The sequence below is a fragment of the Lithobates pipiens genome, unplaced genomic scaffold (assembly GCF_037356315.1).
Source record: "Lithobates pipiens isolate NorthernLeopardFrog02 unplaced genomic scaffold, aLitPip1_a1.2 Scaffold_6, whole genome shotgun sequence".
Taxonomy (NCBI): domain Eukaryota; kingdom Metazoa; phylum Chordata; class Amphibia; order Anura; family Ranidae; genus Lithobates; species Lithobates pipiens.
Genome location: NW_027507881.1, coordinates 9,001,993 through 9,019,575, shown reverse-complemented (window position 1 = coordinate 9,019,575; position 17,583 = coordinate 9,001,993). Strand labels below are relative to the sequence as shown.

At 46.8% G+C, this 17,583-nt stretch overlaps 1 protein-coding gene across 3 annotated transcripts in view; it reads right to left on the bottom strand.

Annotated features, from left to right (window-relative positions):
• LOC143958219 (immunoglobulin superfamily DCC subclass member 4-like) overlaps window positions 1–17,583 on the bottom strand; it is a 194,486-nt gene that overhangs the window by 27,964 nt on the left and 148,939 nt on the right. For 2 of the 3 annotated variants that reach the window (XM_077467713.1, XM_077467716.1), the window contains 5 exons: window positions 11,023–11,130; window positions 8,676–8,856; window positions 7,906–8,033; window positions 1,840–2,010; window positions 119–256 (listed from right to left, as the gene is read on the bottom strand). In XM_077467713.1, the coding sequence (XP_077323839.1) occupies window positions 119–256; window positions 1,840–2,010; window positions 7,906–8,033; window positions 8,676–8,856; window positions 11,023–11,130 (726 nt within the window). The remainder of the gene's footprint in view (window positions 1–118; window positions 257–1,839; window positions 2,011–7,905; window positions 8,034–8,675; window positions 8,857–11,022; window positions 11,131–17,583) is intronic. The other variant, XM_077467715.1, reaches the window with a different exon arrangement.

Below are 17,583 nucleotides of genomic sequence, written 5' to 3'. Positions count from 1 at the left end.
AGTAAATCAACCTCATCATGTCTTTCTACTTGCCAGTAACCTGTACAGCTGAAATATCAGGTTTGGGTAGATGAGGCTTATAAAGAGGCAAAAGAAAAAAAAAAAAGATTTTTTCCACCTGGTAGCCTCGGAGGCAGCGTCTCTACCTCCACCACATTGGAGTATGGTCCCCAGCCTGATGATGTCTTGGCGCCCATCTTGAAGTAATATTTTGCCCCAGTTTGTAAATCCTGAACGTCTGTACTGAACACATTACCTGGAATGATAAAGCACAAACCCCCCCAGTAACCACTAAGCATGGGCTCTCAAAATTGGCATATAATCCCTTTGTCACCACAACTGACCTAATTCAAAGCTACAGTAGCCCAAAGATGACCAACTGAAGGATGCAGTAACCCAAAGATGACCTATTGGAAGATACAGTAACCCAAAGATGACAAACTGGAAGATGCAGTAACCCAAAGATGACCAATTGAAAAATGCAGTAACCCAAAGATGACCCATTGGAAGATGCAGTAACTCCAAGATGACCAACTAAAAAATACAGTTACCTCCTTCTGTTTAAAAAAAAAATACAGCAACCATAGATGACCAATTGAAAGATGCAGTAACCCAAAGATGACCAATTGAAAGATGCAGTAACACAAGGATGACCAAATATGACCAATTGAAAGATACAGTAACCCAAAGATGACCAATTGGAAGATGCAGTAACCCTAAGAAGATCAATTGGAAGATGTCGTAACCCAAAGATGACCAATTGAAAGATGCAGTAACTCAAAGATGACCAATTGGAAGATGCAGTAACCCAAAGATGACCAATTGAAAGATGCAGTAACGCAATGATGACCAAAGATGACCAACTGAAAGATGCAGTAACTCAAAGATGACCAATTGGAAGATGCAGTAACCCAAAGATGAACAATTGGAAGATGCAGTAACCCAAAGATGACCAACTGAAAGATACAGTAACCCAAAGATGACCACTTGGAAGATGCAGTAACCGAAAGATGACCAATTGGAAGATACAGTAACTCAAAGATGACCAAGTGGAAGATGCAGTAACCCAGTAACCCAAAGATGACCAACTGGAAGATGCAGTAACGCAAGGATGACCAATTGAAAGATGCAGTAACCCAAAGATGACCAAAGATGACCAATTAGAAGATGCAGTAACCCAAAGATGACTGACTGAAAGATACAGTAACCCAAAGATGACCAACTGGAAGATGCAGTAACGCAAGGATGACCAAATGAAAGATGCAGTAACCCAAAGATGACCAGAGATGACCAACTGGAAGATGCAGTAACCCAAAGATGACCAATTGAAAGATGCATCAACCCAAAGATGACCAATTGGAAGATGCAGTAACCCAAAGATGACCAAAGATGACCAACTGAAAGATGCAGTAACCCAAAGATGACCAACTGAAAGATGCAGTAATGCAAGTATGATCAAAGATAACCAATTAAAAGATGCAGCAACCCAAAGATGACCAATTGAAAGTTGCAGTAACCCAAAGATAACCAACTGGAAGATGCAGCAACCCAAAGATGACCAAAGATGACCAACTGAAAGATGTAGTAACCCAAAGATAACCAATTGAAAGATGTAGTAACCCAAAGATGACCAAGCATTACTAACTGAATGTTGCAGCAACCCAAACATGACCAACTGAAAGATGCAGTAACCCAAAGATGACCATTAGATAGATGCGGTAACCCAAAGCTGATCAAAGATGACCAATAGAAAGATGCAGTAACCCAAAGATGACCAAACATGACTAATTTTATTGGGTGAAGGTCCGCTTTAATACCCATCCACCAGCATTCTCTCACCTTCCTTGGTTAAAAGAGTCCACATTTCATCAGGATGGCTTCTGTTGGCAGTGTATAAGATCAAATACTGCATGATTATTCCGTTTGACTCCAAAGGAGGGCGCCAGTGTACCTGGACTGAAGAGTGCGACAACGGTTGGAGCATCAAGTCAGCTGGAGGGGACGACGGCCCTGCAGAGAGAATCACAAATTAGGATTTTGGCAGCAGCTGAATTTAGATCAAGACAAGAAAAACAAAAGGGGGGTTGGCTTACTAAAGGCCAGTAGGCTGTTATCTTTGCAAGGGAAGTTTCCCAAGAACTTAGTGAATGAGGTGAAAGATCTGCTGACTTCCAACATCCAATCATGTGCAAGCAAGTTCATTGATCTAATATGGCCATGTGGACATAGTGGGGTTGATTTACTAAAGGCAAACAGACTGTTCACTTTGCAAGAGTAGATGCACTTTGCAAAGGAAGTGTCCCCAGAGCTTAGTGAATGAGGTGAAATATCTGCTGACTTCCATCATCTAATCATTTCAAAGCAATGTGATTAGGTATTTTTTACAAAGTGAAATGTCACCACATTCACTAATCTCTGGGTAAAATTCCCCTGCAAAATGCAACTTTCTTGCAAAGGGAACAACCTATTTGCCATTATTAAATCAACCCCATAACATACAGGAACAACTAGTGAATATGGTTTTCAATGGTAACTGTATAGACACCAGTGATCAGCTTGGGTTCGGCAAACTCAGGTAGCCGCTGTTGCTCCTAGGCCAATCAGCAGTGTCCGGGACATCCTATTTCCTGCTGCACATACACAAAAGATGGTACCCACCAATCATCAGCAGTGACGGTCCTATGAGGCTGCAGGACCCCTGACCCTCTGTCTGAACAGTGCTGATTGGCCCTGTGTTGATCACATGCACTCTCCCAAGAAAAAAAAACTCTCTAGCAATACACACCAAACTGAGCATGTGCAGAGTGACTCTAAATGCTCTGTACTGTCAGGAGATGGATTGGAGACAGTGGAAGAAGGGGAGGATCAGAGAAAACAGGATCAAACAGACTTTATACACAATGCAGAAGATTAACCCCTTCCACAGTGATTTGTAGTGCAAGCAAGTTGGTCACGACTGTACTGGTGCATTGGGGGGCATTAAAAAACGAATGGCACTACAACGAACACAATGTGCTGTACTACATGTTTTATTGCACATTATCCATGCACAGAAGTGTGAATGGGCCCTTAAAGTGTCACTAAACCCACATCATAAAAAACGATCAATAAATGGTGTATTCCACGCTGTTCATACTTAGTCACTATGAGATTCCCTTTCTGTATTCTGCAAAAAAACCTGGTTGATCCTGCTGCTTTCTATCGCCCCCTTCAGTCCAAGTCCCGGATGCAGCTAGGGATTTTGCAGCTGTGGTGGCAACTCTGCACATGCTCAGTTTTCAGTGAGTTTCTATGCTGAGCATTTCCTCCCCATCACATCTGAGCAGCCCATGTGACTATAGAGTCACACATGTGGGCGCTAACACAGTGGTAAATGACAGCCCACTCCCTCCCTCCTCCTCCACCATGCCCACTAACCAGCTAAACAGAATTGGGGGCGGGATATTGGATATTATATGTAGATTGATGGAGGCTTCACCTCCCTCTTATTCTAAGACACAGGCTGCAGGGGCGTAACACAGCATGTGACTGGCAGAAATCCGCTCACTCCATGTGATTGCCAAAAAATTTGATTTCAAATATATATTTCTATGACAATTTAAAACCGTTTACTATTATTAATGATTTATTTTTACTCTGTAGTCCAATTTTTATTTATTTTTTGAACATGTGACCAGCAGCAGAGCACTAGAAGCTTATGTTTCCCTGCAGACAGGCTGGTAGAGAGCTGGGTCATGAGACAGCTGGATATCCATTAGGAAAAAAGTACTTTTTTTTCTATTAACCCCTTCACGCCGATGTAACACAAATATGTGGCCTTCAACTTCAAGTGGTTGTACCGGGGTGATGCGTGCAGCTGCAGCTTCCCCCCAGTACCGTTTTTTAGAGCCGATGCTCGGCTGTTATCCCTAGCAACAGGAGGGGAGGGACATCCTAGGCTTTCCCGTCCCACCCGCATGGCAAGGCACGCAAGGGATCAGAACGAATTGGCTTTGGTCGGGTCTCGGATCTAGTAACCTAGAAGTGATGTCATGATGATGTCATGATGTCGTGATGTCTTCCGGTTTTCTGAAGACTTAAAGTGATTGTAAAGGATTGTTTAAAAAAATAAAAAAATAACAAACATATCATACTTACCTCCACTGTGGAGCTCGTTTTGCACAGAATGCCCCCGATCCTCGTCTTCTGGGGTCCCCCGGCGGCTCTTGTGGCTCCTACCCACATCAGATAACCCCCTAGGAGAAGCATTCTCCGGACGGGGTTACCTTGCAGGCGTGCTCCCAAGTCCAGCATTCGCCATCCATAGCCGCCGAATGTATGACTCGGCCCCGCCCCCCCCAGCGCCACGTCATTGGATTTGATTGACAGCAGCGGGAGCCAATGGCTGCGCTGCTATCAATCTATACAACCAGGACAGGAGACATCGGCTAGTGCTGGTGTGCTCGTTAACGGCCGGAGATAGATTGGAGTCAGGTAAGTAAAATGGGGGCTGGGGGGGGGGCTATAACACCACAGAAGGTTTTTCACCTTAATGGACAGAATGCATTAAGGTGAACAACCATGGAGGGTTTACAACCCCTTTTAAAAGGCACCAAATATTATTCAGTATTCAAAACAGCCATACTTGCTGTTTTTAATGCTGTTAAAGTGGAGATTCACACAAAAATTGAACCTCCGCTTTTCGTAACCCTCCCCCCCTCCGGCGTCACATTTGGCACCTTTCAGGGGGTAGGGGGGTGCAGAGACCTGTATAAGACAGGTATCTGCACCCACTTCCAAGCATAGACTCCCACGGGAGTCTACGCCTCTTCCCATCCCCCGCACTGTCTGCTGGGACACACACGGGTCCCAGAGACAGCGGGGACCATTCGGATTGCGATGCACGACTCGCACATGCGCAGTAGCGAACCCGGGAAGTGAAGCCGCAAGGCTTCATTTCCTGATTACCCTAACCGAAGATGGCAGTGGCAGCATCTGAGAACCAAGGGACGGTTCGATCTCGCTGGACCCTGGGGCAGGTGAGCAGGGCAGGGCTTACCATTGGACTTGACTGGGCTCAAGCCCATGGGCCCCGCCCAATAGGGGGCCCCGTCGAGATACATAGACGAGTGTACTCGGCTCAGCTCCGCTCACAGTCATGCCCAGTCCCGACCTATGATGGACATAACACAGGGAATGGGCGTGACTGAGCCGAGCACACTACTCTCGGCTCCGCTCGGGACTGCGAGAGGACCCGTGAGCCGCCGAGAGGACCTGAGAGCCGACAAGAGGACCTGAGAGCCGACAAGAGGACCTGAGAGCCGACAAGAGGACCTGAGAGCCGACAAGAGGACCTGAGAGCCGACGAGAGGACCTGAGAGCCGACGAGAGGACCTGAGAGCCGACGAGAGGACCTGAGAGCCGACGAGAGGACCTGAGAGCCGACGAGAGGACCTGAGAGCTGACAAGAGGACCTGAGAGCTGACAAGAGGACCTGAGAGCTGACAAGAGGACCTGAGAGCCGACGAGAGGACCTGAAAGCCGACGAGAGGACCTGAGAGCCGACGAGAGGACCTGAAAGCCGACGAGAGGACCTGAAAGCCGACGAGAGGACCCGTGAGCCGCTGACAAGAGGACCTGAGAGCTGACAAGAGGACCTGAGAGCTGACAAGAGGACCTGAGAGCTGACAAGAGGACCTGAAAGCCGACGAGAGGACCTGAAAGCCGACGAGAGGACCCGTGAGCCGCCGAGAGGACCTGAGAGCTGACAAGAGGACCTGAGAGCCGACAAGAGGACCTGAGAGCCGACGAGAAGACCTGAGAGCCGACGAGATGACCCGAGAGCCGCCAAGATACACAGGACTCTGTATCTCGGCGGCACCATTTTTAAACTTCAAGACTGCAATGACAAGGCTGCAAATGGCACTGCCAGGCTGCATTGATGGGCATTTAAATGTTTTTTTTTTTTCCTTAAAATTCCCTCCTAAACTTGGGGTGCGTGTTATACGCTGGCGTGAGTTATACGCCGATAAATACGATAATGTTTAGAAGGTAGGGCCCGAAAGTGACTCAAGCCCAGGGGCCCCCACCACCCTAAGTCCTGTCCTGCAAGTGAGTGTCCTTATTTTAAAAGTCAGCAGCTGCAGCATTTGTAGCTCCCGCTTTAAGTGCAAAGGAGGGATCTTGGGCCTTTTAGATTCCAGATCTCTCCATAAAGAGTACCTGTCACTGCCTATTACTGTCACATGGGAGGTTCACATTCCTTGTGACAGCAATAAAAGTGATCAGAACATTTTTTTTAAAGAGACAGTGTAAAAATAAATAAATAATTTAATTTAAAAAAAAAAAAGAAAACGTTAAAGTGCCCCGTCACTCTGTGCTTGTGCGCAGAAGCGAGCGCATACGTAAGTGTATGCGGCTTCACTTCCCGGGTGCAAATGTATGTAATGCAAATGTATGCAAATGTAAACGGTGTTCAAACCACACATGTAAGGTATCTCCACGATCCTTAGATCGAGAGCAATAATTATAGCACAACATCTCCTCTGTAATGCCCTGTACAGTCGGAAATTCCAACGGAAAAGTCCAATCGGATTACGCAACGAACGTCCCCTCGTTCCGAACAATCGGATTTTCCAACAACTTTGTCCGACCGTGTGTATGCAATAACAGCTTCGAACAAAATCCGTCTGAAAAAATCCAACGGATTTTGTGGTCGGAATGTCCGACCGTGTGTACAGGGCATTACTCTTAAGTCTCATAAACACTATCAGATTTTCTGCCGATTTTTTTTCCTTCAGATTTACCAAAACCATATAATATGAGGTCAGACCTTAGGAGTTTCAATCTGTATGCAATCAGGCAGGCCCTTATACTACATGGTTTTGGTAAATCTGAAGACAAAAATCAGCAGAAAATCTGATGGCTTTATGCCCCGTACACACGATTGGATTTTCCAACAACAAATGTTGGATGTGAGCTTGTTGGCGGAAAGTCCAACCGTGTGTACGGGGCATAAAGCGATGTCTATGGAGATTTTTAAGTGCCGTTGTTTTTTGACATTCCACGAGTGTGCGCAATTTTAAAGCGTGACATGTTGGGTATCTATTTACTCGGCATAACATTATCTTTCACATTATACAAAAATAAACTAGGTTATGTTTACTGTTTTGTTTTTTTAAATTCAAGAATGTGTATTTCTTCCCAAAAAACTGCATTTGAAAGACCACTTGCACAAATACAGCGCGACATAAAATATTGCAACAATCGCCATTTTATTATCTAAGGTCTCTGCTATATATATATATATATATATATATATATATATATATATATATATATATATATATATAAATTTGGGGGTTATAAGTAATTTTCTAGCAGACAAATACGAATTTTAACTTGTAAGCAACAATTGTCAGAAAAAGGCTCATGCCGCGTACACACGATCGGAATTTTGGTCGGAAAAAATCGTCTTGTAGTTGAATCTGAGCATGCATGAGTTTTTGCTTGTCAGAATTGCATACAAACGATCGGAAATTCCGATAGAAAGTTTTTCCGTCTGGAAAATTGAGAACAGGCTCTCAAATTTTTGGCTGGCGGGAATTCGGCCAGCTAAATTCCGATGGAGCGTACACACAGTCGCATTTTCCGATGAAAAGCTCTCATCGGCCGAAATTCCCACCGTGTGTACGCGGCATTAGGCATGGAGGGGTAAAATAATCACAGTTCCATCATCTATATACAGAAATAGAAGGGACAATGGAAATTATACCGTGTGTGTTTAGTATCACATTAAAGTCACTTGGTATGGGCACCATTCTGGGAACACCTCGCATTTTTTCAGCCAGTTGTATAGAGATAGAGGAATGCCATTTTATTGGTTGGAGCAGAACATGGTGGAAATATATTGTGTATCTTACTCACTATCTGGAAGGGTCATCTTTTCTACGATGTTACTGTAAGGTCCATCCACTCCAGCGCCATTCGACTGCACTGCAAACTCATACCTCGTATACGGTTTAAGGCCACTGATCAGGATCTCCTCCGAGACGCTGAGAACAGAGAACAAGTATGGTCAGGACACCGGGCTCCGTTCATACCTATGCGTTTTGGTGCATCGCATTTAATGGATCCCATTCATTTCAATGGTCTATGCACCACATCACAATCACTCTGAAGAAGTGCAAACGCTTTTTTTTTTCAAATCGCACCACACCAAAACGCATGGTCCTTTGAAATCATGTGCTTTGGCATGTGCATTAGCAAGTTGCATTGGGGTTGCCATTAGGAATTAATGGTCTTGCAAAGAGGATGCACTTTGTGTGTTGCTGGGAGGCACCCGGTTTTGCATGCTTTGCCCTAGCACACAAATGTGAACCCAGTCTGCGGGTTGCTGGTGGACATCCATTGGCCGGCACCCGCCGATCGCCGGGGGGGGGGGGGACACGGTGCGAATCTCTGTCTATGTAAACCACCTGTGGCTAAGACTCGGTTCACGTGGAATGTGGCTTTAAAATCGCTCAAAGTCAGTGCCATTTCATGTGCGGCTTGCCAACCTCTATGCAACTTCATGCACAGATGTCAATGCAAGTTGCACATGGAATGGACAAAAATAGTGCATATATATACTGATGATAGTTTTTTTTCATGTATAGGCAACACCATGTGATCATTATGGAGGTTCTCCGCCTTACCTGCTGTGATAGGTGAATAGTGAGGCGTTCTTGGCTCCCCATGGCCCACAACGTACAGTATAATTCACTATTTTGCTGCTGATTATGGGCTTCCTCCATTTCACCCATACAGACGTTGAGCTGTTGGGTTCCACCTGGATATGGCTGGGTGGTAGTGGAGGGATCCGCTGGGCTTTAAAATCTGCAGATCGAACAGATAGATCACACAAAAAGCTAAAATATAGACCAGCCTTTCTCAACCATTTTAACCACACTTAAAACAAATTTTAAGTCTCAGGGAACCTCTGCTTAGATTTGGTAATTGATGGTCAATGGGAAGAATGTTCCTTACATTGGTGATCAGTGAGAAGAGCTTCGAGTTCGAGTCAAACTCATGTTCGACTCGAACATTGCCATTCGCCTGTTCAGCGAACAGTGAACAATTTGGGGTGTTCGCGGCAAATTCGAAAAGCCACAGAACACCCTGTACAAGTCTATGGGAGAAATCTAAAGTGCTCATTTTAAAGACTAATATGCAAGTTATTGTCCTAAAAAGTGTTTGGGGACCTGGGTCCTGCCCCAGGGGACATGTATCAATGCAAAAAAAAGTTTTAAAAACGGACGTTTTTTCGGGAGCAGCAATTTTAATGACGATTAAAGTGAAACAAAAAAAAAAACAACAAAACAACAACAACAACAAAAAGTGTAATATTCCTTTAAATTTTGTACCTGGGGGGTGTGTATAGTATGCCTGTGAAGGGGCGCATGTTTCCCATGCTTAGAACTGTCCCTGCACAAAGTGTAATTTCTGCAGGAAAAAAAGTCATTTAAAATCACTCGCGGCTATAATGAATTGTCGAGAACACTCATTGATTAAAAAAAAAAGCGTGGGGTTCCCCCAAATTTAATTACCAGGCCTTTCAGGTCTGGTATGGATATTAAGGGGAACCCTGCGTCAAATAAAAAAAAATTGACGTGGGGGTCCCTTTATCCGAGCACGCAACCTGGCAGGCCGCAGGAAAAGAGGGGGGACGACAGAGCACCCCCCCCCCCCTCCTGAACGGTACCAGGCCACATGCCCTCAACATTGGGAGGATGCTTTGGGGACTTTTTCAAAAGTGTGTTTGTCTTATTTAACTATTTTTTACACTTTCTTTGTGAAATGGTAGGGGTACTTTTCTACCCCCTTACCAAGTCTCCCTTGTTAAAGGGGACTTCCAGATTCTGATAAGCCCCCCGCCCGCAGACCCCCACAACCACCGACCAGGGTTGTGGGGATGAGGCCCTTGTCCCCATCAACATGGGGACATGGTGCTTTGGGTGGGGGCCCAAAGAATCCTCCCAATGTTGAGGGCATGTGGCCTGGTACGGTTCAGGAGGGGGGGCGCTCTCTCGCCCCCCCTCTTTTTCTGCGGCCTGCCAGGTTGCGTGCTCGGATAAAGGGTCTGGTATGGATTTTTAGGGGGACCCCCACGTCAAATTGTTTTTTAAATTTGACGCAGGATTCCCCTTAATATCCATTCCAGACCTGAAGGGCCTGGTAATTGAATTTGGGGGAACCCCACGCTTTTTTTTTTTTTTTTTTTAGCAATGACTTTCAATGAGTGTTCTCTGTATTACGGGAGCCGACAATTCATTATAGCCGCGAGTGATTGTAAATGACACTTTGTGCAGGGACAGTTCTAAGCACGGGAAACATGCGCCCCTTCACAGGCATACTATAGACACCCCCCAGATACGAAATTTAAAGGAATATTTCACTTTTATTGTTTCACTTTAATCATTATTAAAATCACTGCTCCCAAAAAAACTGCAGTTTTTAAAACTTTTTTTTGCATTGATCCATGTCCCCTGGTACAGCGGGGTCATGCTGATTATTGTTATTCTGTGGTGACGAATAATGCAGATAACAGAGAGAAGAGAAAGCAGATAGAAATAACACTAAGTGCTCTGGATTGAGGCAAGTACACACTATAAAGGGATATGCTTTGTTCACATTTCATTTCAGAGGTTCACAACCACTTTAAGGTAAGATTGGCGAAAAGAAAAAAGGAAATTAAAAGGAGAAAGTGAAGTTCCCCTTTAAGTTTGAAGAAGTGTTTACAAGATAAAAGCTCAGGGATCTTGGCTCATATCTTGCATCAGGACACGGGTTCCTCAAGCTATGCCGTTGCTCCTGAGACACTTGATGGCCAAGGAGAAATATCCTATCTGGGACTTGTTTGCCCACAGATTGCACTTGTATTTTCTGGTTCACAAAAAGGAAATGTGCTAGAAGTAGCAGAGACAGTTCTTCCCTCAGACATGACGACATGATTTTGAGCCTGTAATTTGTCCATGGGATGGGACGGGTAGGTGGACACGTTACCTGGTGGGGCAGTTGGAATCTGTCTGGTTCTTCCTTCCCACGTGACGGTCTGCATTTCTTGCTTCTTATAGTAAGTCACCAACCGCACTTGGTACAACTGTCCAGAAACTGTAACAAGATGAAGAGGAGGAAGAATTTGCAAATGTGGGCTCTCATTAATTTCTGAAAATGTAATTTTTGTTTTACTTTACCTAAGTAAGCTATAAGAATATTGTAATTATTACTCCTATTGTTACTAAGTAGTGATGGACGAACGTTTCGCCCGGCGGTCGTTTCGCGGCGAATTTCCGACATTCGCGGTCCGCACGTTCGAACGCCTTTTTCCGTCGTTCGCCGCGGCGGACTTACGTGTTTAATGTATACAAGAACTTTAACCTTTGGTGACACGTTTATCATGTGATACAGGACAGCCAATTGAGACATGACAGCACATGGACACTTGGACATTCCCCCTAACCTATAAATACACCCGATCCGGTGGCCATTTTACATTCTTTCTTCTGTTACGATAGGGACAGGTTCCTGTGTGGAGTAGGGAGAGATAAACCACTAGCTATTTGGTACACAAAAGTTCTTTTCAGGACTGGTATAGGTGTTAGGTGTTGATAGGTTTGCTGTGCTGCTGATTCTTGCAGCAGCCTGAGTGTCTTTTGTTAGTTTAGAGAAAGGGAAAGGACGGTGTATGCTACAGGGACAGCCAGATTAGTCTTTCATCATCATCATCATCATCATTAGCTGTTACTATCAAGGTCCACAAAAGAGCTGTTCCAGTAACCACTAATCGTTCTCTTTTTTTGCCAATTTGTATAGGGACAGGAAGGAAGCAGTGTTGTCAGGCAGTGAGGGTAATTTTAAAGACTTGCTGTTATTATTAGTTCCACAAAGGTTCTTTTCAGGACTGGTATCAGTGGTACAGTAATAGGCTTGTACATGTATAATATTCTTTCTTCCAAATATAGAAAGGATATTATACTTGACTGCTGCCCTTCTGCTGCAGTCTGCTAAACATTCACAACTCACTTGTTCCACAAAAGTTCTTATAAGGACTGGTAACTTGGTATAGGGTGCTACGGTACATAGGCTTGAGTGCGGTACAGTCTGCTGTTCTGTAAGGACCGCTATCGGTCCACAATAGATAGGGTTGACGTGCACCACTGCTGACCGCTGCCCTATACTGCAGCAGTCCTTCAGCGGTATAGGGACTGACGTACAGTCTGCTAATCACTAACACACAACCTGCTTGTTCCACAAAAGTTCTTATAAGGACTGGTAACTTGGTATAGGGTGCTACGGTACATAGGCTTGAGTGCGGTACAGTCTGCTGTTCTGTAAGGACCGCTATCGGTCCACAATAGATAGGGTTGACGTGCACCACTGCTGACCGCTGCCCTATACTGCAGCAGTCCTTCAGCGGTATAGGGACTGACGTACAGTCTGCTAAACACTAATACACAACCTGCTTGGTCCACAAAAGTTCTTATAAGGACTGGTAACTTGGTATAGGGTGCTACGGTACATAGGCTTGAGTGCGGTACAGTCTGCTGTTCTGTAAGGACCGCTATCGGTCCACAATAGATAGGGTTGACGTGCACCACTGCTGACTGCTGCCCTATACTGCAGCAGTCCTTCATCGGTATAGGGACTAAGAGTTTTGTCACAGGGTCATTTAAAAAATGACAGGCAGAGGAAGAGGCAGGCCCTTCCGCAGGGGTGGTAGGGGTAGGGCAGGAGCAACAGGCTTGAGCCAAAGTGGGAAGTTGCAGAAGGTGCGTTCAATTACTTTAAAGGATGCACCAGACTTGGTTGAGTGGCTCGCTCAGCCTTACTCTTCTGCACCCTCCTCATCCTCTCGATCTGCACCCTCTTCTTCACTCTCTGCTATGTGCACCCCCAAAGACACTACCACCAACAACACGACCACCACCACCACCACCACATACCTTCCGCTTGAGTCACTGGAATTATTTTCCGATCCATATCAAGAGGACATTTCTGATGCGCAGCCACTCTTGGTATTGGATCAGGAAGAGGAGGTAGCAACAAGCGCTACTCAGCAGTCTGACGACAGTACCCAGATCAGCCCAAGGAGGAGGTTGGTCCCCGGTGTTGCTGCCTACTCCGAGATCTCTACTTATAGCGGTGGGGAAGGTGACGTTGATGATGACGTGTCTAGTGATGTCACGTGGGTGCCCACAAGAGAGGAAGAGGAGGGGAGTTCAGAGGGAGATATGGACCAGCAGATAGGGAGGAGAAGCAGGAATAACTTACATTGCACAGGAGGGACAAAGCAGACTGCAAATGTATCAGGAGCGAGTCATCGACCATGTACGGTCACATCTGGCGCTCCCAGGACACCGGCACATGGCTCCGCAGTGTGGGCTTTTTTTAACGTGTCCGCTGCTGACAATAGCGTTGCCATCTGCAATCTTTGCAGTCAACGCGTTAGTCGCGGTAAGCCCAATACTCACCTAGGGACGACCGCCTTAAGAAGGCACATGAGCAGCCATCACCGAGCCCAGTGGGAGCAACGGAACACACAAAGCCACACTGCAGGCTCTCACCGTCCAGCCTCGTCTTCTACTTCTCCTTCTCCTCTCTCCTCACAATTGTCCTCCACTCCACCTTCCATCACGCCAAGCTCACATTTTTCTGCAAAAAGGCAGGCTTCCGTGGGCCTAATGTTTGAGCGTAAAAAAATGATGACGCCGGATAACCCTCTTGCCCAACGGTTGGCGGCTGGCTTGTCAGAACTCATAGCCCGCCAACTACTGCCATATAAACTGGTGGACTCGGAGGCCTTTCGCAAATTTGTGGCCATTGGAACACCACAATGGAAGGTCCCAGGAAGGAAGTATTTCTCAGAGAAGGGCATCCCAGAGCTATATGGCCATGTTCAGCGGCAAGTGAATGTATCTCTGGCACACAGTGTCGGTGCCAAGATACATCTGACCACAGACACGTGGTCTAGCAAACACGGGCAGGGAAGGTATATCACTTTTACTGCCCACTGGGTGAACCTTCTGACGGCCGTCAAGCATGTAACCCGTGGCACCCGTGTAGATTTGGTTTTACCGCCACGGATTGCATGCAGGCCTGACTCTTCTTCTCCTCCTCCTACTCCATCCTCCTCCCTCTCCTCCTCAGCTGCCTCCTCCTTTTCCGCTGCTAGCGTCTCTTCCGCTGCACCGCCCAAGCTCCCCAGAACCTATTCCACATGCCAGGTGAGACGTTGCCATGCCGTGCTGCGTCTGTTGTGCCTGGAAGCAAAGAGCCACACTGGCCCGGCACTCCTTTCAGCTTTGCGTTCACAGGCAGATGAGTGGCTAACACCGCTCAATTTGACAGTTGGTAAAGTGGTGTGTGACAACGGTGCCAATCTGCTTAGCGCATTGAAACAGGGCAAAATCACGCACGTGCCGTGCATGGCACACGTCTTAAACTTGGTCGTGCAGCGATTCCTTGTCAAATACCCTGGGGTCCAGGACATCTTGCGGCAGGCAAGGAAAATCTCGGCCCATTTCAGAAGATCTTACACGGCCATGGCTCGCCTTGCTGACATTCAGCGGCGACACCATCTGCCGGTCAGACGTCTTATTTGCGATTGCCCGACGCGATGGAACTCAACCTTCTATATGCTTGATAGGCTGCTCCAGCAGAAACGTGCAGTTAACGTCTACCTGTATGAACTCTGCGAAAGAAACGGTTCTGGGGAGCTGGGTTTTTTTTCACCGCGCCAGTGGCTGCTCATGCGCGACACATGCAGACTTCTGCGGCCATTTGAGGAGATCACCAAACTGGTCAGTCGCAGCCATGGCGCCATCAGTGACATGGTACCTTATGCCTTCTTTCTGGAGCGTGCATTGCGTCGTGTCATTGATCAGGCTGTGGAGGAGCAGGAGCGGGAAGATGAGGAAGTCGCAATGCTGGATGAATTCCCAGGGGGGGCTACTCTATCTGAGACAAGTCAACAACAGGAGTCTGATGAGGAGTTAGAGGAGGATGGTGCCGGGGCGGATGAGCAGGAGCAAGAAGAGCATGCTTTAAACCTTTCTGGGATCCCTGTTGTGCGAGGATGGGGAGAGGAGAATGAAGAGGACGACATTATCCTGGATGATGAGCAGGAGCCAGGCCACCACACCGCTTCCACTTTAGTGCAAATGGGGGCCTTCATGCTCCAGTGTTTTAATAGGGACCCCCGTATAAAAAGCATGAGGGTCAAGGACCAGTACTGGGTGGCAACGTACTTAGACCCCCGGTACAAACACAAAATGGCGGAAATGTTACCGCCGTCGCAGAGGGCTGTCAGAATGCAGCACTTCCAGGCCTTGCTTCGAGAAATGCTGCATTCTGCTTTTGCGTGCGCTGGCAGAGGAGCAATTCCCACTCCCAGAGAAGGATTTGCGGGTACCAATCCAACAGCGCCTGCAAGAAGAGGCCGGTTTGAAGATGTGTTGGTGACTTCGGATATGAGGTCATTCTTTCAGCCGACCCATCGACAGGTGTCATCCGGATCCAGCATCAGGGAACGCCTAGACCGTCAGGTGTCCGACTACATTGGGTTAACGGCCGATGTGGACGCTCTGAGGAGTGATGAACCCCTAGACTACTGGGTGGGCAGGCTTGACCTCTGGCCAGAGCTTGCCCAATTTGCAATCGAACTGTTGGCTTGCCCCTCATCCAGTGTCCTGTCCGAAAGGACGTTCAGCGCAGCAGGGGGGATTGTGACCGATAAGCGTACTCGCCTAGCTCACGACAGTGTTAACTACCTCACATTTCTAAAAATGAATGAGGCATGGATCTCGGAGGAATTCAACACATGTGACCAGTAGACCATGTATATGTCTATAAACTATTTTTTTAATCAAGCACACAGACCTTCTTAATTCATTTGGCTCACTTCCTTGACCCAAAAAAGCACACCGTACTATATGCCCCTACCCTCCTCTTTGAAGAGGTTGAGCGGTGTCATATTTCTACTGGGGCTGCTTATGATATCCCTGTGCTGTGCTGACTTCCTCCTGGGGGTTCTTATTATGAAGGGATCACACTATCCCTGTGCTGTGCTGACTTCCTCCTGGGGGTTCTTATTATGAGGGGATCACACCATCCCTGTGCTGTGCTGACTTCCTCCTGGGGCTGCTTACGGTGCTGCTGTCAGTGCTGTATGTCACGGTGCTGCTGTCAGCGCTGTATGTCACGGTGCTGCTGTCAGCGCTGTATGTCACGGTGCTGCTGTCAGCGCTGTATGTCACGGTGCTGCTGTCAGCGCTGTATGTCACGGTGCTGCTGTCAGCGCTGTATGTCACGGTGCTGCTGTCAGCGCTGTATGTCACGGTGCTGCTGTCAGTGCTCTGTATTACGGTGCTGCTGTCAGATGCCTCTATCACGGTGCATGTGTCATTCCGGTATGTCACGCTGCTGGTGATCATCTCCTGCACCCTCTTCTTTGCCTACCCTGGTCCCTGACCTTCCCTCTCCTCCATTGCCTTCATTAGCTCCATAGTCCTGAATTGTTAGAACAATTTCCCAAATAAAATAAAAATGCTTGTAGTTATCGATCCCAAATTCACCTCATACATGTATTATGTCATTGTCCAGATGGTGGGACTACGTTTTACCCCCTAATAATTACCACGTGGCCGCAAATTCGACATGAAGGTTTGCAAAGTTCGCCTCCCATTGAAGTCAATGGGGCCCGCGGCGAACGTTCGGTTTCGCGAACGTTTGGGTCCGTTCGCATTTCGCTTTCGCGAAACGTCCCGTCGGAAGTTCGTCCATCACTATTACTAAGGTCCCTTTCATACAACGCAAATCCATCCAAACGGATCTGACTACTCAGCGAGGGATTCCTCCACTGATCCCCGCTGGGCAGGTGTATGACAGGTCCGTGTCTGCTCCACTATGCAAAAGCAGACACAGACACAGTCCGCTCTCTTCTATGGGGCTGTCCACTTCCATCCAATTGTCATCCGATCCGCCGGACAGATGGCGAACGTATCGCTATCTATCTGTATCTGAATGCTGGTGTGTGTCAGTGGACACTTGTCTGCTAATATCCACCCCCCCCTGCATAGAGAACAATGGGTGGTCCAATGGGGTCCGCCTGAAAAACAGACAGGTGGACCCGATCAGTCCGCTGGTATGAATGGGGACTAAAGGAACAACAGTGGACATGACAGACCTGATATGAAAGACCATGTTAGGCTATCCATTGATAGTCAAATCCGCTCATATTAGAAAAAAAATAAGCTTGAAAGGTCTACCACTTTTTCCATATTCTTGGATCTAATTGTGATGGATTGGAGGCAGCCTGATGTACAAGGATGCAAGTGACATCCATTCTGTTCTACTTGGCTTCTGCCACATGTAGGCGGGGTGCAGAGTGTTCAAACTAAACTAAAGAAAATTCCTAGCTCAACTTACCGACCAGTCTGCAACCAACCAAATTATCCTGTCTGCCTTAAAAACAGGGGTTTAGTTTACACACATTTACAGAGTAAATTTAAAGATTTACTCTGTAAATTTAGAAGTGACTCTGTAGCTTACGCATGTATTTGCAAA